Here is a 21,744-nt window from a genome sequence, read left to right as displayed (position 1 = left end):
TATACTTACATAAAAATGAAGTATCAAATACTTTAAATATAAAATATAAAAAGCCTTTTTATGTGCTAGCATTGTAAAGAGGGTAAAGCCAATGCCTTGATGCCAGCATCCCATATGGGCACCAGGTTGTGTCCTGGCAGATCCACTTTCTATACAGCTTCCTGCTAATGGCCTGGGAAAAAGAGCAGAAAATGGCCTAAGTGCTTGGGCCCTTGCCATCTATGTGGGAGACCCAGATAAAGCTGGCTTCAGCCCCTGGCTTCAGCCTCTCCCAGCCCAGGCTGTTGCTGCCATCTGGAGAGTGAGCCAGAGGATAGAAGTTCTCTCCTTTCCGTCTTTCCTTCTATCTCTCTAACTCTGACTTTCAAATCAATAAATAAATTTTTTAAAAAAGCCTCTATTAATTTTCATAAGGGTCCTTTCATTATTAAAAAGCTACATCAGGAAAAATAAAATGATATGCTGACCTAATGAACATACAGAAAGAATTTTAAAACAATGTGTCACTAAAATATGGGGAAAATTGGATAATTGGAACATAAATTAAATAAACAATGCTGAATAAAATAGGTCTTTTTTAAAGTAAAGACTTTTAGAGGATTATATACAACAGCAAGGATCAAAACCAAGTTGCCACATTTTAAAAAATCCAGATGCTTCTTAATATATATATACATTTGGAGATTTTGTGTGTGCATCTTAGTTTCAATTTATTTCTTTGGACTCTCCTTTCTAAATTCTGAGGCCTAAATTTTCAAAGATTATTTTTCATAGACTAATAATTTATGCATAAATATGAATGATATAACATAATAAAGAAAAATTATACTTAACCATATGTAATTACCAAAGTCTAACAGCTGGAAAGAAAACATTAAATTTAATGAATGTAAAAAGGAATTAATGAGATAGCTCTTACCTAATTATCAATGATTTTAATATAAAACTATGGAAAATTGAAATAAAAATATTTATAATCCTTATTATGGGCATTATCATAGGAAAAGATGTTATAAATTGATTCAAATAAAAATATTGCAGTGGGAAATAGGAAGATAAAAATTGTGAATATATATAGTTTGTGGAAGGTAGAAGTTCAAAGTGGCGACAGCTACTTTTACAAAGTGGTCCCTCCAAAAGCAAATGACAAATGGTTTTAGTAATTCTATGTGCCACTAGTATAAAGTAGACTAGAATGACAAAAATTTTAGGTGTTTTAGGGATCTATGAATTTGAAATATACATTATTCAGAGACTGTACCAATAACAAAAGACAGGAGAGAAGGCAAATTCATTGACAATTATAAGGAGGTTTTTATACCCATTGCCAAGATTTCACATGTGAAAACTAGTCTCAAGAAAAGATAAGTTGTCGGCCGGCGCTGTGGCTTATCATACAAATCCTCCGCCTTGCGGCGCCGGCACACCAGGTTCTAGTCCCAGTCGGGGCGCCGGATTCTATCCCGGTTGCCCCTCTTCCAGGCCAGCTCTCTGCTATGGCCTGGGAAGGCAGTGGAGGATGGCCCAAGTGCTTGGTCCCTGCACCTGCATGGGAGACCAGGAGAAGCACCTGGCTCCTGGCTTCGGATCAGCGAGATGTGCCGTCCGCAGCAGCCATTGGAGGGTGAACCAACAGCAAAAAGGAAGACCTTTCTCTCTGTCTCTCTCTCTCTCACTATCCACTCTGCCTGTCAAAAAAAAAAAAAAAAAAAGAAAGAAAGAAAGAAAGAAAGAAAAGATAAGTTGCATGCCCTAAACAAATATGCTGTCAGTGGGTCTTCTTGGAGGTGAAACTATCTGGGTGGCTGAACACAAAATCACGTCACCATAGACTGGCTTGAATTTCTCAAAATGTTCTTTACCTTTTGGAGTTCTCTGAGAAATCTGGATGTCAGTTTTTAGCCTATAATGTCAATATTTGATGCATACTAATATAGCAATGTATATGAAGATTTTTAAATCCTACCACCCTTGTAGAACTGGATTGTGAACCTGGCTCCTAGCTTAAGCCACAGAGCAGTCCTGGACATGGCAGGCATTTGGGGATGAATCAATATGAATCAATGGGTGGGATCACTTTATCTCTCTCACTCCCTTCTTCCCTCCTTTCTCTTTCATTACACACACACACACATACACACACATACAACCTGCCCCAAACATTAAAAAAAGGAAGGAGATGAGAGACAGAAACAGAGACGTGAATAGGAGGAAAGGTTTTGTGAAGATGGAGTCAGAAATCAAAATGATGTATTAATAAAATCAAGAATATTAAATATGCAAAATCATGTAGATGATCTTTTATGTGTGATTAAAGGTATTTTCATGGGTATTATTGATTATATTTGATCTTTACCTCATACAAATTGTTTAGAATCTTAAACTATTTGGAAAATGCAATCCTAATGAATGAACTGAATAAATCTGACAGATATTCTGCTAAATAATATGAGTCAAGTTCTAAGAGGGTTCACTATCTAAGATAGAGAAGGAATGAATATAATTTTAGATTAATGAAAGTGAGAAAAATATAAATAGTAATATATGAGAAGTGATATAAAAATGTAATAAAAATAGTCAAATGTGGCAAAAGAAGGAAATTATGGCAAAATGAAAATGATGGGAAGCAGAAAGAAAGAAAATGGAATTCGATTTGAATATATCAATGACATTGCTTGAATATTTCAAGACAAAGAGGTACAGGTACAAATAGGAAAAGTCAACGGAAAATATTTATGTAATTTTACTATCCTAAACTAAGAAAATTTGTAGGATCATTAGATGATTGGACATCCACTGCAGATTTGAAACTCAAAATATTTGTTATCATGCTTTAACTAAATAATACAAATAATTGGTTTATTTTTATCCATATAACCTTTAAGACTCTAGAGCAATCCAAGTCATCTTATTTTTGTAGTGGAGGATGGAGATGCGGGATGTTCTATATGAATGGGAACATAAAGAAAAATGTGTAAGGAATATGTTCTATGTCCCACAGCACAGTGGGGTGATTATAGCTAACAATAACCTACTATATATTTTGTAAAACATTAGGAGTGAGGAGTTTAAAGGCTTTAAGCATAAAAAATGGATAAGAAGATGGAAATTATAATTATCATGACTTGATCAGTACATATTACATGAATATAGTGAAATTTTATACTGTATCACATAAATATATATCTCTATATGCTATTCAAAATTATATGAGAGTCTTCTGTACATTTTTATGCATTTTGAATACAAGGGAAAAGGAAAATTATTTTTTAAAATAAAAAAGTATGGTTATGTGTGTGTGCTATCATTTGAATGTGTCCTCCAAAAGCTGGTTTGTTCAAAACTTGCACACCAAGGCAGCAGTGTTGCAAAAGGACACTCGAAGTCACTGGGTCATAAGAGCTTTGCTCTTATGTCTAGAACCCATTAATGTATTGTTAAAATAATGACTGAGTCTAGGAGTGGCTAAAGCTCTCTTTGGTCAGCTTGCTCTGACTCACCAAATAATGCCCTCTGCCAAGTTTATGATGAAGATAAAAGCCTTCAACAGATACTGTGCAGATTCCAGTACCTTGTTCTGGGACTTCCCAACCCCTAAAACAATGAGTTAAATGATCCTCCACACTTTATACTTTACCTAGTCTGTGACAGTGGATTATAATAACACCAACAACAAAACAGACTAAAATAGTTCATATGTGTGGCAGTGTATACTTGAATTATCATGTGCTATTGCATCAATCACTTACATACTTTTTTATATTTAATTATAACATTGTCCTTTGTGGTAGATAATTATCATCACTATTATAGAGATGAGAAAAGTAAGACTTCCACTGACCATGTAATTTGTCCACAGAAAAGGTACAGAAAAGTTATCGAGTTGAGCCTGAACCAAGAAATCTGATGCCAATATTGGCATTTTGAAGCACAGTGATATTGTGCATGATGATAGGAGATACACACACACACATATATATAAATACAATCTCATCTACTTCTCGCAACTGCTCTGTAGACACAATGATTTACATTTTATAAATAAAAAGACTGAGTCTCAGAGATTGTGTAATTTGTCCAAAGAGAGACTAATTTGTCCAAAGAGAGATGTGGCAGGCTAAAATCACTATTTAAGTATTGTACATTTTTATGTAGTTTGAGATAAAGATTGATAAAACATTTATAAAATAAATCAATTTCCTTACTAATAATTCAAAGTGCAATCTATTTTATCCACAAGTAATACAAGACTAATTTTTTAAAAGGTTAACATTAAAAACCATTCACTATTTTCTCATTTTTTTTACAGTAAGAGGATTAAATTCAAGTTATATCAATCTGCCAAAATAAAGATCCCATTATTTAGGAATTTTAATGTACTTTTATTTTGATCATCATTTTTTCCTTCTCTTTTTGAGAATGCATAGTCTATACTAAATATCTCCAGGGTGACCAGCATATCTACATGGCAGGAAATAGAAAAGCCTAATTTTCCTCTTTCTCATTCTTTTGACCAGACAGCATCCCAAGAACAGAGTAGAATAAAACAAACCAATGGCTTCCAAAGAGGACCCAGAGAACCATACAGTTTTCTGAATAATCATTGCTAGGATTCAGTCCGCAGCTAGGTAGCATTTTTGGCATCTGGGCACCATAAATCTCTAGCGAGAGATTTATGCTCTCTTGAGCACAAAAGGAAAAAAAAAAGGTAAACACAATTAAGTCCAAGATAATTTTCTGTCTAAACTGTCACTCTCTTCACTACCAAAGAGCTCAACTGATTCAAGCAATCTATATGTTAGGGAAGGGAAATACTTTATAGAGCACACAGACACCTTGCTAATGCTGGTATCATCAATTTATTTTGATGTTAAAACTGCAGGTACAATAGTTCATTTCTGGTGACAGTGTTCTCAACTAAGCTGAGGATCTCAGACTTGTTTCAGAGGGGAGTAAAGGAGGATATTAGGTAATATCTGGTTTTAAGAGAATGGACTGGAAGCATCAGCTTATTTGATATATCAGCAGGAGAAATGTAAAGTCAAGATGTTATCCAACAACATTTAACAATAAAATCCATGTCCTGCTAAAATACTGAGTCATCCAGACCCAGACATTCATGACAGCCATAACAAATCCTGTAAATGCTGTAAATCTAAATTCCAGAGCTGACGAATTTTCACCCTTTCTCCCATATTTTAATTGCTCAATAAATTTCTCCTGCCTATCCACCCATGAACAGAGTTTAATCTGAATTAGATCCAGCAGGATCTCATATCTAATACTTTTAGAAACTAGATAAGTGACTTCTCAGACTTGTGATCAAGGAGATGTGAAGGCAGCAAAGGACATATTGTCTTCTAAATGTCAATGCAGAACAGATCCTCAGGTTGACAAGATGAGCTGAAATGTCCTTTGCTGTCTTTTATATTCATTGCTGTTTCCAGAACTAGATGCTTAAAACAAAAATCTCTCTATTTTGAAATGTGTTAATAAACTATAAAACAGACATGATTGTTTTGTAAATGTTTGTTGTATAATCGTTATTCTATTTTAATTTTATGCATAATTTTTCCAAGCAGACTTTGCTTTATCCTCTGGTAATTTTCCATTGTTTGTAATTCCAATATAAAGGCACTTGCAAGGTTATTCAATGTATTTATTTTTAAAAATTAAAAACAATCCTGTTTTCATTTTTATATTGTTGTTCACCTGTGTACTTGACTGTAAATTCAGATTGACTAAAATGACTTCAAAGTTTTATTATTACAAAGTTACTATCTAAAAGAATTGCAGAATAATTTTCTTTAAAAAATAATTTTCATGTAGTGAAAAATAAAGCAAGTCTGAAGTAAAAGTCTACATCATGAGATGAATCTTACTTACCAAACTCCTTGGGAACTGCTATAGAATAAACACAATTATGTCCCACACTGTAATTTTTTGGATAGTTTGGTGAAAGCACTGTGCCTTCAGAACCTGTTGAACGACTTCCACAGGGTGCTGGAAAGTAAAAATGGTAAAAATACTATTTTTAGAAAAAAATTAAAGTTCAGACCATATAATCTTCATATAACATGTTTATTTGATTATAATGTGTATAATTTATTTCCATCTTTTATCAATATATTTCAAATATTTTCCAATTCAAAAATTTTGTACATATAAAATTTTATTCAGATTTCCTGTTATCCAAAGCAAAATAATATAATAATGTTATAACAGTGTTATCTCTAAAAGAAATAGTAGATGCCTTGCTTTCATTTCTGATAAGAGTACAGAATTAATCATCTCTTTCATAATGATGACAAATTACATTTGCAAGTGGGAGATTGTTGTCCTTGTTGCCAGGCTTTGAAACTCTAGTCATATTTAACATTGATTATGCTTCTGTCAAATTGAGCATTTATATACATGAGACATGGATGGTTGTACCTATATGTTTACCTACTCCTCTAAATATGCTATTTTCTCATTGATCTTTGTCAGTTTATATAGTTTTCTTTGAAATCAGAGGAATTGTTGATGATTTCTTTAGGTAGACTGATTCACCACATCAGGCCCACATGTGATTGTTCATAAAAAAGATGAAGGTGAAAACATGGTTTCTGCTAAATTTGTAGATGATGGCTCTTTATGAGCAGAACAGGGATGAGTTCTCTGAATTTTGCTAGTTATGGCATTTTAGATTTATTCATCATTGATATGCTCTAAGTGAATGAGATCATTCAGGGAAGTATGAGAAATGAGAAAAAGACAGCCAAATAGGAGTCTGAGAAATTCCAAAAGCTTAGGATCAAAGAGGAGGGGTATGGAGAAATCAGGCTCTTGGAAGCCAAAAGAAAAAGAGGGTTTCAAGGAAAAGGGTGTTGAAAAGTGGCCAATGAAAACGGAGTCCTGGTTCCCTTGGAATCTGGAGTGTAAAGCAATGGGGCTCTTCTTCCTCTGGCCTGTAATTTCCATGAGGAAGGATTTTTTCAAAGCACATCTATCTGCTGGGCTCACTCACTTATTCCTTAGCAGCAGGAGGTGATTTCTGATTGCTGAGCCCGGGACAAATATTTTTAGTTTTCTTCCAGTTGGGAGGCTTCCTGCCTGAAGTACACACTTACTGATTTGCTCATCTACACTGCAAGATTTTCAGGATGAGTCCATGGTCACTAGCCTCCTATTTTATCAAGATTAAAGTGAATAGTTTGATTTCTCTCAGACTGTCCTAATTGACTTTGAACTTTTCACTAAATTTATTATTCCCCTCAAACACAAAGAGTGTTAGCGCTATAGTTTCAACGTGAGAAGCTATCTGCAAAGTCAGCCAGGAAGTCAAGTCCAGGCCATGGACCAACACAGAGTTTTACATTTTTAGTACTACAAACACAATAAAAACCACAGAATATGCAACAGAGACATATGTGACCAGCACCACTGATATCATTTCTAGTTCTCAAATGGAAAAATCTGCTAGTTCCTGAACTATAGTAGAATGACAAAAGCCAGATTGTTTTGGATGAAGGGTAAATGCAGACATAGAATCTTGACTAGGAACGGGAGGACAATGTAGAGTAGTAAGGGGAGATGAAAAACAGAGTGTTTTTGTTGCTTTATTTAAAAAGAATAAAGGCGTCCTTACAAGAGGAAATAAGGAGCATTGACCTAGAGATAAGATCAAGAACAAAAGTGGAATGATTGGCTTTAAAAACTAGTGACATGAGAAAGGGCTGAAGGAGGCTAGAAATACATAGCTTTAGGCTTTATGTCGTAATTTATTGGAGTTAATGCTTATTGTCCTTTTGAACAGCACTGGATGCAGGGTAGATTAGGTGCCTAGGAAAAAGTTATGGAAGTCTGGAAAAAGTCGAAACTTTAGATGGATTCCTGGCCAAAGTTTAAAAATGCAGCAATATATTTTAAACACATGAACGTACAAACACAAAGAATATGTTATATGGAGTGGAGTGGCTAATTAGTGTTCAGCCTTCTTTCTGTAGTGTTCTGGTGAAGGGTAATAAATACTTCAAATTTAAACATACTAAAATTAGAAATCTGCACAAACAACAACAAATTGACAGTGATGATAATAACCAAAGAAGCATCATTCTCATCACTCATTATTGTTTGAGATAGCAGTAGTCAGGTGCATTCTTATTTCAGCACTGATAACTTTATTCAACTGATAATGCAGCTGATGAGAGAATCTTTCAAGAATGAGTAAAGTGTTTTATGTTAAATTTTTTTCTGATTTTAAGGTGCTCTAAAATTAAAATAGTTTGAATGTACATCACAAAACTTGTTTTTATACTTGGAAACTATGGGCAAAAATTGGAGTTTTTAATTCAAATTTAGTTCTGTTACTTTATTGTGAACTTTCTGCTATCATATATTAATATGTTTCTGGGGCTGGTGCTGTGGCATAGCTGGCTAAGCCTCCACCTGCAGTAGTGGCACCCCATATGGGCATCGGTTCTTGTTCCGGCTGCTCTTCTTCTGATCCAGCTCTCTGTTGGTAGTCTAAGAAGCCAGTGGAGGAGGATGGTCTAAGAGCTTGGGCCCCTGCACCCACGTTGGAGACCTGGAAGAAGCTCCTGGCTCCTGGTTTCATATCAGCTCAGCTCCAGCCATTGTGGCCAATTGGGGAAGTGAACCAGCAGAGAATAAACTTTTCTCTGTGTCTCTCCCTCTCTCTGTCTGTAACTCTACCTCTCAAATAAATGATTCTTTAAAAAAAGTGTTTCTGAAAACCTATTAGCTATTCTGCGCAATGGGTGTAAACAATGGACAGACGTATAGTTTTTGTTGAAATTCCTTTATATAAACATAAGTTTTGCTTTTTACAAAAATGAATATGTAAGAGTTCACATTTTTTAAGGGAATGAGTTTACTGGAGGAAACCCTACAGACTGGAGGGAAGGGGCAATGAAGGAAAAAGAGGGAGGAGAGTGTAAGAGAGAGACAGAGACAGAAACAGAGGTCAGGAGATGGAGAGGAAGAGAGAGAGACACATGTTCAGGAGCAGATCCTTTTAAACCATTGCCAGGGACGGGCAGTGAAGTAGGAACAGCGAATCCCATTTAATCACATATCATTATGGCAAGTGATACTTTGTTATTATGTAGTATGTTTTAATATACTTAAGAGAAAATTAATCACATTCTCAAAAACAGATCTATTGTAATATGTTTTATTTTTATAAAATACAATAAAATAATAGCTAGATGAGGACAACTCCACTGATTCCCCATATTGTTTTCTAGAAGCTTTTCCAATTCTCACTGCCTGTTTTAATTTAATTTTATTGAATCATAGAAAAAAAAAAAAAGAACAGTCCTTATCTTTCTAGCTTTTATCAGTAAGAGCTAAAAGCAGTTTAAGCCTTTTAATTCTATGCTTACTTTTTGCCATTTGTCATATACTTTATCTATATGTGGGCCTTTTGTCAAACTAGCTGTTTTTTTTTTTTTTTCCTCTAAACAGCCTATACTATTCAGTTGCTATAAAAAACATTGGAGGCAACTAACTTATAAAGAGAACTAGCTAGTTCACCGATTTGGATCAAAGTCCAAATGGCATGGAAATGATCTAATGATATCCCATTCGGCTCTAATTCCAGAATATCATAATTGATTAAGTTTCCACTTTTTTTCAAACAATTAACATAAGATTTTAAGGACTAAACTAAGTTGAACAGGATAGATATTCAGAATATGGCACAGCTTATATCCATTAGCATGCATTAAATCCAAGGACTCACTTGTTCTTGACTATAACTCATGTGGTATATAAGTCTATATTTTAATAGTGTATTTGTGAAACATATGAATTATGAGAAAAGATGGTTCCAAGACTAGGTGGAAAATACATAGATAAAAGAATCAAGGTTTTCATTTTTTATGAAAATTGAGCCTTACGCTTGAAGAATGGCATACGCTTTCTCACAAACTTACTTGACCCTGAAAAAATTTTTTTTTCATATTTCATCTTACAGACCCAATATTCCTGAGAACACACTATGCAAAAACCAAATTGATGAATCTAAAATGTGCTACCATTTTACCAATAATTCTAATGTTTATTTAATTGACTATAATTAGTTATGGCTTTCCAGTAATAGAGAACTGTGCTTTATGTATAAATATAGAGCCAAAGTATTTCAGATATTTAAAATATGAGACACCCTATTTATAAAATATCATTATTATTAAGCCCCTTCCCCCAATTCTTGCATCTAATACATCATTGATTTGTTGTTTATACTCCTACTTAGCTTATTAGCTTCTCCCTATCTTTTCTGTCACCATAACTACTACAATCCAGACTCCCACTAGTTTTTCCATGGACTCTTCCAACAGACTCCCAGCTCTACTCTTCACCAATAGTTCATAACACTACTAACGATTTTTCCAAAACATGTCTTATCATGTTTTTTTTCTCTTTGTAGGACAGGGTTTATGCATAGTTGCTTCTTTAAAAATTTGTTTGATATTTAAATGAACTGTGATTTCAAAACCACATAATAATAAAAAGATATTCCACAACCAGCATATAACACAGACATTTCTTTTGGTTGAAATTACTCTGGAAAAGACACTTAAACCCAATATAGAATTCAGACACATTCTGAAAAATACCATATAAGCTTTCCATTTAGGTATAATAATGTGATAGATATTTATCTTTAAACATTAGAAATATATTCAACAGTAAGATGTTTCTAAAATGAGAGCCATATGGATAGAGTTTCACTGAGGGAAGAGAACTTTATGCCTACCAATTCGTATTTGCCAATCGATGCCAACATTTTATCACCTTGGGGCACATGCTCACTAAATGAGTAAAATCATACAGTTAACTTCCTTATTAATTTTTTTTCTTTATCTCTTTTTAAACTTCTTTAACATTCTTTTTTAGCTGAATTACAATGGTATGATTATGTACGTATAACATGAATATAATACAACTGAACTGCATATATTCTTGTTTTACAGTGGACACAGATGGTATTACCAGAGAAATAAAGGCATCAGACTACAACAAGGTTTAAGGTTATTATTCACTCAATCAAAAAGACTTTCATTTTCATTTGTGTTGCATGAAGGAGAGGGCTAATGAGGAAAGAGAACAAGATGTAACTTAACAGTGAACAAAACAGAAAAATCTCAACTATATATATGGGAGACATGTTATTTGAATGTTCTGACTCTTATATTTTAGGCACAAACATACAGTTAAACAGACAGAAAGACCTCCCATTCACTGTTTCATTCCTAAAATGCCTGCAGGGATCACAGGCTGGGGCTGAGTCTGAAATCTGGAAGTCACAGAGTCAACGGGAATTTTAGACTTTGTAATATATACAATGTAGCTTTAAGTTATTTGCATTTTCACTTCTGTCTCTTCACTTGTGTAATGTATAATTTATTATCAAATATATATTTTAATAAAGATTATTATATAACATATAAATTATTCTCAGAAAGCGAGTTAGTTACTTTAAAAAGTGATGACTTTTGCAGGTCACAGAAGAACAATGTGATAAATTAAATCAATAATTTACTAGAGGTGACCTGTGACTCCTTTGGTTTGAAAGAATTGCTGTACTTTACAAAACTACTTGTATTCTTCTAGTGGATTACTTATTCCTTGATACAGCCTGATTGAATGCCCCAAAATATAAATCCTAGCATAGAGTGTGTTTAAAGCATTATTTTTCAAGTATTTTTTAAGAGAAAGCCTTTCCTCCATTTTGTTGCAGATTGGAGGAATCTGGAAAACATCATGCTGATTGAATTAAGCCAGTCCCAAAGGGACAAATATCATATGTTCCCCCTGATCTGTGACAACTAACCGAGCATCTAAAAGGAAACCTGTTGAAGTGAAATGGACACTATGAGAAACAATGACTTGATCAGCCCTTGTCCTGTTGAGGACCAACTTACTACATTATTTCATTTAGTATTTTTTTGTTCTACTTAATACCATTGGTTGAACTCTTTAAATAACACACAATTATTCTTAGGTGTTTAAATTTAACTGAAAAGTGATCCCTGTTAAATATAAGAGTGGGAGATGTACAGTTCAGCACATGCTCAATTGGACTTACCCCTAATGGTAGAGTTAGAAATGTGCCAGGGGATTCTAATTCAATCCCTTCAAGGTTGCATGTACCAATGCCATCTCACTAGTCAAAGGGATCAGTTTCACTTCACAATTGATCATAATGATAGGACTAAGAGTCAAAGGGATCACATCTAATGCTATAAAGTCATCAGAATATAATAATCCTTAATCAGTGACTCATATCCCACTTTTTTTTTTTTTGACAGGCAGAGTGGACAGTGAGAGAGAGAGAGAGAGACAGAGAGAAAGATCTTCCTTTTTGCCATTGGTTCATCCTCCAATGGCTGCTGCAGCAGGCACACAGCGCTGATCCAAAGGCAGGAGCCAGGTGCTTCTCCTGGTCTCCCATGGGGTGCAGGGCCCAAGTACTTGGGCCATCCTCCACTGCACTCCTGGGCCACAGCAGAGAGCTGGCCTGGAAGAGGGGCAACCGGGACAGATTCTGGTGCCTTGACCGGGACTAGAACCCGGGGTGCTGGCGCCGCAGGCAGAGGATTAGCCTATTGAGCCATGGCGCTGGCCTCATATCCCACTTTAATGATTCAGTAATATCAGTTTAATGGTATATGAACTCTTACACCTGCCATTTCACTAGTTGCTTCAATTCATTCAAAGAGTATGATCTTAGAAGAGTTATTCTATAGGAAAGGCCAATGAATAGCTATGTTGCTTGGATAGGCCTTCCTTGATACTATTCAATTCTATTAATAATAGTCTTGAGAATGTGGACATTAATGTATGATACCCATGTCATTCATTTTTAGTTCAATTTAATATTTTGAGATGCAATTCTCATACTATAAAATTGACTTTTCAAGTGTACAAAGGAGTGATTTTTCTCATATTCACAAGATGTTATACAACCAACACCATTATCTAATTTCAGAACATTTTCATTAATGTCAAAAGAATCCCAGTTTCCATTAGCAGCCACTCCCCACTCCTGCACTCCCAATCCTTGGTAATTATTAATGTGATTTTGTACTAAACAGTGTATGGAAAGATAATTTCTTAAAATTGATTGAATTATTAGCATTTTTAGACCAAGATTTATTTTATCACTTAGATGATGTCTTCTTTCTCTGAGTCATTGCTCTTTAGTGATGCCAATCTTTTATTACTTAAAACATACTTAAAGCAACTAATGTTAGTCCAATAATGACTTTAGTGGGAAAAAAAGCCTGCTATAATTTAGTCACTCACACCAAATCTCAAATTTGCCTGCTGAAGAAAGGCTTCTCTAACTTCATTATTTATTCAGAAGCTCTTATTATTCAGTATTCCATCAATTAAATTTAGGACACTGAGTATGGCTTAAATAATGGGTTGATTTGTATAGCTTTTTAATGTCTGTATGTCTCTATACAAGATCTATTAAATCAAAGCTTTCATGTCATCATTTGTACTTTGAGAGGTTAACATAGCATCTGTTTATATAATACATTGCCAATAAGCATGTTATATTAAGGAAAACACATTATCAATATCTTGCCATTAACTAAATAAATGAACTGTAAAACTCATAGATATTTACAATACTTTGAGGTAATACAGCAGAATACAATATAAAATTCAAAGCACTTTGGAATCGCAAAGGTTTGGGTTTAAATTCCAGCTATTTATTATTGACTGAAAAGTTTAGGTTAAATTCCAGCTATTTATTTACTGAGAAAGTAGCCTTTGGAGGAGATCAAATTATAAACTGGAACTGGAACAGGAAGTGTCTGTTAAATCAGGAATATAGTGAAAGCTTAAGCTAAATTGATTAAGAACATGTCTTGACCTACTCCAAAATCTTCTAGAGGAAATATAATGAGGCTTTTGTGTGGCTACATGAAAATGAATTAACCTCATCATTCTCAGGAGAGCACAAAGCTGGGAGGAAACAGCAGAAGGAACTACCTTAGTATAGTATTCTAGCCAAATTCCTCCTTCAAGAGATAGGAAGGCCTTTTATGTGATCCTACACAGGGCATGTTGTTACTCCATAGGAAAAGCTTTGGGCTTTTATTTTCTTCTTCTCTTTATTTTCCCTAAGCATCAGGAGCAGAGTATGGTCACCCCTCCATAACTGTGGATTCAATCAAATGCTGATGGAAATGTTAAGGAAAAAATAAAGTTTCATATGTATTGAACATGAGCAGTCCTTTTTTTTTTTCTTCTCCCTTTTTACCATTCACTAAACTACACAGTTAGTCAACTAAATAGAATCCATATTTTCTTAGGAAGATTTTAAGTATACAAGAGTATATCGCAGGTTATATGCAAATACAATGCTATTTTTTATAAAGGACTTGAACATCTGGAAACTTTGGTATCTGTGGGAGACCCTAAAAGTCACTGGTAGCATGGGATGATGGTACTACATTCTAGTGAAAGAGGAAAATACAACTTCAATTCAACATTTTCTCAAAGGGTGAAATCATTTTCTGTTTATTGAAGGTCAAAAAGGATGATGTCCTCTACTTCTTTCTATTTTTTATTCTTTAAAAAGTGCAACATGGAAACAAGAGTCAACATTTTTAGAAAAAAAAGGAGGGGAATAGGGTTCATATTGTCTTTTCTTTATAATCCAGGGACTCTTATACTTTTTCATAAATTTGGATGGGAATGAAAATTGTCTATATTTTCTCTAGACAGCAAATGAATATGTTTATTCTGAATTTTAGCATTTCCTTTAGTTATGAATATAGATAACAATGCATAGTATGTTGGAAATAAATGGAAGCTTGCACAAATGTAAAACACAAATATTTTCTTATTACATTATAGTTGTTGCAGGTAACTCAAAACATTGTTAATTCACCTTGCTATTGAAAACTGCAACAATGGGAGAGAGCGGCAAGATGGCGGAATAGGCAGGGAGCACACTATTAGTCCGGGGGAGAGACAGTTTAATATAAGTGGAGATACTGCAGGGTCAAGGAAGAGTAGGGGATGAAACAGCAGAGGAAACTCTTCCAGAACTAGTGATTCACAGTGGACCTGCGTGGAGAGCGTGGGAGCCCAAGTTCGGGACACCAGCAGCAGACTCAACACACCAGCGCTGGAACGCGAGGTGAGCCGAACCTCAATAGCCCAAGACACCAGCGGGCAAACGGAAAGAGGAGGCTAGAGGGAATGAGGCTTGAAACTCCATGGGGAAAAATTCACCAGGCTAACTAGAAGAGAGAGAGGAAAAAAATAAAAAAAGTGACCGATACGGACACAAGTTTCTCTCTCTCCGCTCACCTCTCAAAGGCAAGCAAGACAGAGCAGGCGCCATTTTGGACATACGTCATAAGCAGGGCGACCTCAGGTCTGCACCAGCCCTGAGCCTAGCAGAAACACCTGACTCTGGGGGGAGGGGTGAAATAACAGGAGATTAGCATCTAACTTGGCAACCCAGTGGGAGACTGCAGGAGAATTGGAGCCCACACTGAGGGCAGCAGAGATTCCCTGTGTGATCCTTGGGAAAGAGCTTCCGATCTCTGGCTCCTGTGGGTTTATCATTTGCCTGCTAACTACCTCCAATTACGTTCAGCTGTGTGGAATTACTTCCCTTTTGAATCAAAAAAAGAGAGATTTACCACACCTAACCTGGGAGTGTCATCTTTGACAGACCCTCAATCCTGAGGAACCAAACACAGCTCTCAGTCCACACTCATCTCAAGCCTCTAAGGCTCCACTGAAAGCAGACAGTCCACTTAATATAGAGCCATAGTGTAACAAGAAAAAACACCACAGTGAAGAAACCAAGTATCTCCAACATGCCCAACAACAAACGCAAAAACCAAGCTAACAAGAACAAGGAAGACACTATGATGCCCCCAAATGAAAAAGACACCCCAATTCAAGATTATGAAGATGATGAGATCGAAGAAATGCAAGAAGCGGATCTCAAAAAATTGATAAGAATATTAAGAAGTTCTCAAAAACAAATTCTTGAACTACAGAAATCCTTAATGGACAAGATAGAAAATCTCTCTCGTGAAAATGAAATATTAAGGAGGAATCAAAATGAAATGAAACAACTAGTGGAACAAGAAACTGTGATAGTGAAGAGAAATCATAATGAAATGAAGAATTCAATAGATCAAATGACAAACACATTAGAGAGCCTTAAAAACAGAATGGGCGAAGCAGAAGAGAGAATATCAGACTTAGAAGACAGAGAACAGGAAAGGAAACAGGCAAACCAAAGAAAAGAAGAAGAAATTAGAAATCTAAAAAATATTGTCGGGAATCTACAGGATACTATTAAAAAACCCAACATTCGGGGTCTAGGAGTTCCTGAAGGCATGGAGAGGGAGAAAGGATTAGAAGGCCTTTTTAGTGAGATACTAGCAGAAAATTTCCCAGGTTTAGAGAAGGACAGAGGCATCTTAGTACAGGAAGCTTATAGAACCCCTAATAAACATGACCAAAAGAGATCCTCACCACGACATGTTGTAATCAAACTCACCACAGTGAAACATAAAGAAAAGATTCTAAAAGGTGCAAGAGAGAAACGTCAGATTACTCTCAGAGGATCTCCAATTAGACTCACAGCAGACTTCTCATCAGGAACCCTACAAGCTAGAAGGGAATGGCGAGATATAGCCCAGGTACTAAGAGAGAAAAACTGCCAGCCCAGAATATTATATCCTGCAAAGCTCTCATTTGTGAATGAAGGTGAAATTAAGACTTTTCATAGCAAACAGAAACTGAAAGAATTTGTTGCCACTCGTCCAGCCCTGCAAAAGATGCTTAAAGATGTGTTACACACAGAAACACAGAAACATGGTCACCAATATGAAAGAAGGTAAAGGAAGGAAACCTCACAGCAAAAGATCACAGGAAGCTCAATTTCTCTTTGACATAGAATTAAACTCTGATGCTCTGTTAAGGCAATGTGTTAAAGTAATCTAAAAACAAAAAGCAATTCAAATCAATTGGCAATCCACATGGGGAAATTTTTTAAGAGTTTTATTTTAAATGGCTTATAGATAAGATTGTCCATAAATTTAAGCTGCTAAAATCAATCAAAGATACATTTTGATTTGTGTGACCTGAATCTGTGTATCATATGTTTTAAACGTGCTGGTAGAAAGAAACTAAAAACATTTTAGATGGTTGTGCTTAAGTTTACTGGTTAAACAAACTACACCATGTTAGATATTTAAGAGGTGTTTTCAAATACATGATTCTTAAAATTTATAGAAGGCATTGGACCTTCTGGTAAATGTTTTCTTAAGTTGTTATCTAATGGTTGAAACGGTTTGCTAAGTATTCATGTAATATTGCTATTGTCAGTAAGCGATCTAGGACTTGCTCCCTCATTTCTCTATTCTAAGCCCAACTTGTTCTTTCATTTCTCTATTCTCTTCAAGGTAGGAAACTAATTCTATTATAAAGGAATCTGTAGGACGCACAATTTAATCTTTAGACCTTATAAAAGAGATGGCTAACATTTTTCTGTCATAGCATAGCCAAAATCAGAACTTAAATAATAATCTCATAGCTAGATTCACTTCGCCATCAGCGAAGTATATATTAAGTAGAAAAAACCTCCCTTTCAAACCAAAGGGAAAGAAAGTTTTAAAGTGAGAATATAAGTTTCCTCATGGGCATTGTCTACCTTAGAAAAACTACTACAGAACATGCCTGTGACTATAGACTTGTAGTTCAGGCCACCGAAGATTAGAGATGGGACACGGGCACTCCCTTGACTTGCATCCTCTGGTCTGCTTTAACACAAACCACGAGGAAAAGAAAGCTAGGCATCAGAAGCAATGGGTGGCAGGCCTATTCATGGCTGATCTGTACAGTGATCTGCCCTCAAGGAGACCCAACAGGCCAGTCCACTGCAGTGGCTTTCAATGTGGTAAGCCTGGGCTTCAGCAGAAGTCAACTTGTGAAGAGCCCTGGCAGCTCTGCCAAGAGTTGGATCACTGGAAATGGACCTGCCCTGGAGTCAAAGGATGCCCAGGTCAGAGCCACAGATCTTATTGGCTCTAAGCTGAAAAGCCCTTCACTCAGCCCAACTTCCAAAGTGACCACTGCAGCTGAGGGTGTGGTCAAGTAGGGTCAGCAACATTGCAGGCAGAACTGTAAATTTCTTGTTAGAGATGCCCCCTGCCTTTACCTGGCCAGCTCTCCTCCCAGGCCAGCCAAGTAATGAAAGTCAACAGAGTGCCTTCCCCTAGGAGGTTCACACCTCCCTTAAGATATACCCCATGTGAAGAGATAGATAGGTCTGGGCCTCTGAATTTACAAGGCCTAAAGCCCACCAGATTATTATCAAGCCCCTTCTATCAGGTTCTATTTGCCTCTCAATCAGAAAAATTACTTGTAGCTTAGACAGCACCTTTCTTAGCACATCTAATAATGACTCTGTCCTTTGTTCTAGGCCCTGTCTAGCGCACTTGGGCCTCATTCCTTTGTAATTATAACCTCTACTCTACCACCAATGACTCTACTCCCAACCTGTGTGTACTGATGGTCCTCTTCCCCACTTAATGCTGTAGAATTGTTCAAACCTGGTAAATGCCACTCTTAGGATCATTGGTTACTATCCTCACTCTGTCTTTTATGACCTTGTCTAAATATGAGCAGAGTCGGCAAACTTGGAAGGCTTCCATAGCCTTGGCAACTCATGACGAGAGCCTAGGGTGGTTACTGGCGCCATAAACTAGAGTGTCAATTTGTTGGGTCAACAACAGGAGCCACTGTGCAGTTGCTCCTCATGTGGGATCTCTGTCCGTAATGTGCTGTACATTTTGATTTGATGCTATAACTAGTACTCAAACAGTATGTTTCACTTTGGGTTTCTATGTGGGTGCAAACTGTTGAAATCTTTATACTAAATTGATCTTCTGTATATAAAGAGAATTGAAAATGAATCTTGATGCAAATGGAAGGGGAGAGGGAGCGGGAGAGGGGAGGGTTGCGGGTGGGAGGGAAGTTATGGGAGGGGGAAGCCATTGTAATCCATAAGCTGTACACTGGAAATTTATATTCATTAAATAAAAGTTAAAAAAAAAAGAAAACTGCAACAATGACAAGTCTTGTTAGTAGAACTTGTAGTTTAATGCAGTTGTTAATAAGCATATTTATATCAGAAAGATTTGGTTCAATTATAATTTTATGTACTTTGATAATATCTTCAAACATAATTTGTATTTTCCTTTTAAGCGTACTTACACAATTTTATGTATTTAAAAATGATGATTATAAGAAGGTATCCATAGGACTTATCAAAATATACAAAAAGTCTAGAAACTCCTTTTCCAGTTGGATTGCTCCCAAACTACCTTTTTTTCTGTGTGTCATTCTCTTATTTATGCTTTCCTACAGGAGAGTATGGCTTATTTATTTTTGATTTGGCTTAAGGGGATTTTAAAAAATAGTTGTATTGTGGGAACTTTTGTTTCTTAATCTTTTGTCTCTTTTCCTAACAAGATAGATCAGGTCTTCCATGAACCAGAAAGATCCCAGAACTCAGGTGAGGAATTAAGAGGAAAAATATCCAGTCTTGGGCTTATCTTAAGCTTCAGGGGATTTAGAACCACAGCCTAATTATGGTGTACCTTTACTCACTAATTCTGTGTGGTTCAGTCTAACTCAATAGATTGGTGTTTTGGTATTTTTTTACAGAGGGCTCCATTTTATCTTATTTAAAAAAAAATGTATAGCTTGTGGATATTGGTATGAATGATTTGTTGCTTGAAGTATTAATGTAAAGTGATGAAATTTTCTATAACAAAGGACAGGGAAGCAGGAGCCTACTCTTCTCCCATACAGTTCCTTCTTGAAAACTCAATAGATCTGACCTGCTGGTTTTACAGTGTAGGGTCATCAGACTTTGAAGCTTTAGGGCTATAAACATGTAACTCTGAAATGAACTGAAAGTCCTCATACGAGGCACCAAATAAACAAGTACATTAGTTTGTCTCTCAACATAGCAGAAATTTTAATTATTTCTTACTTTACTGTACAAATTTGTATGATTCTGTTTACTCTTTGTAATGTCCTTCACAGATTGCCTGGAATGTGTACTGCATTCTAGATATGCTTATCAATAACAACATGGCATACTATATTTTCTAGGTTTTCTAAAAGGAACTCTGTTATTAGGATTTTTAATTTCCCAATAAGAGTAGAAAAATTGACTATGCTTAGATTTCTTGTCTCATTACCTTAATAGCATTTGAATTAATACCATTCCTTAATACCACTTGAATCTTATGACTTCTTAGTTACTATTATGTACTCTACTTTCTATAAAAAGAGAATCACTAGGTTGACTCAAGCTTTTGTATAAATACTTTTTCTGTTTGTCTGTAAAACCAGCAACACATCATGAAGGTATGTTTGATGTCTGACTGAAATATAAACTACATGGTAGTATAAATACAGACTATATGGTAGGGAACATTTTAGTATAAAGCAAGGCCTTCTGAAGACAGAGTTTAAATATGAGTGCTAAGTCAAAGATCACAAGAAAATATGCTCTTAGGCATAGGCATTGATTTGTAATCAAACTATTCCTTATGTGGGATACTCTACAGAGCCTTCTCCGGAATTCATTGTGGCAGGAATTTATTTATAACATTGTTCATGACTTTCTAGACTAGTATGCAGGAGGCCATCTGAAGAGACAATATGAGTGCCTGGAAAATAGCAGGTGCTCAATAGAATTAGTTACTCTTATAATTAATTCCTTTTGAAATAACACTCTACCCCCATAAGAAAATAAAATTTTTTGTTTTATCTCAATAATATTTTAATTTTTGCCATAAAATACATTATAAATAAATGTTATATTCATGAACAAAATTCTTAAAGGCATTTAGTTGTTGATAGAAATAATTTATTACTAGGCCTTTGTTTCATGAATATTTCATCTAACATTTTAATTATTTCACATATTATGTGACATCTAATACTAAATGTCTCAGTATATTAGACTAGATAATCTCTATACATATTCAAAAAGAAATGGGATTTCAGAATTGTTTGATATCTCAAAAAAATGTAAACCTGAAGGATATTTATGATAAAAATTTTAGTTTAAGGCTAGTCATACCATTTTCACAGAATGTCTGTAGTTAAAGTTTGGTTATTTATCCCGTCATATGCACAAAAAGCATCATTAAACATAGGCCATACGAAGTTACTAATTTGAGATTAGAGTTTGAAAGCTAAATTAATTATATAAATTTCATTTTTGGTTGTTTTAAAATTTTCTTTTTATCTTAGAGAGTAAGAAGCTTCTTCTTAAAAGTGCTTTTATTTTTATTTTATTTTATTTTTATTTTATTTTATTTTTTTTGACAGGCAGAGTGGACAGTGAGAGAGAGACAGAGAGAAAGCTCTTCCTTTTTGCCATTGGTTCACCCTCCAATGGCCGCCACGGTAGGCGTGCTGCGGCCAGCGCACCGCGTTGATCCGATGGCAGGAGCCAGGTGCTTATCCTGGTCTCCCATGGGGTGCAGGGCCCAAGCACTTGGGCCATCCTCTACTGCACTCCCTGGCCACAGCAGAGAGCTGGCCTGGAAGAGGGGAAACCAGGACAGAATCTGGCACCCCGACCGGGACTAGAACCCGGTGTGCCAGCGCCGCAAGTCGGAGGATTAGCCTGGTGAGCTGCGGCGCCGGCCAAAAGTG

At 35.7% G+C, this 21,744-nt stretch overlaps 1 protein-coding gene across 2 annotated transcripts in view; it reads right to left on the bottom strand.

The window, feature by feature from the left end:
- The window catches only part of CSMD3 (CUB and Sushi multiple domains 3), a 1,267,615-nt gene that overhangs the window by 262,185 nt on the left and 983,686 nt on the right, over positions 1-21,744 (bottom strand). For both annotated transcript variants that reach the window (XM_062189471.1, XM_062189472.1), the window contains one exon: positions 5,887-6,003. In XM_062189471.1, coding sequence (XP_062045455.1) covers positions 5,887-6,003 — 117 coding nt within the window. The remainder of the gene's footprint in view (positions 1-5,886; positions 6,004-21,744) is intronic.

Source organism: Lepus europaeus, chromosome 4 (genome assembly GCF_033115175.1).
Source record: "Lepus europaeus isolate LE1 chromosome 4, mLepTim1.pri, whole genome shotgun sequence".
NCBI lineage: Eukaryota > Metazoa > Chordata > Mammalia > Lagomorpha > Leporidae > Lepus > Lepus europaeus.
Note: the sequence above shows the minus strand (reverse complement) of the source record. Positions and strands in the feature narration are given on the sequence as shown.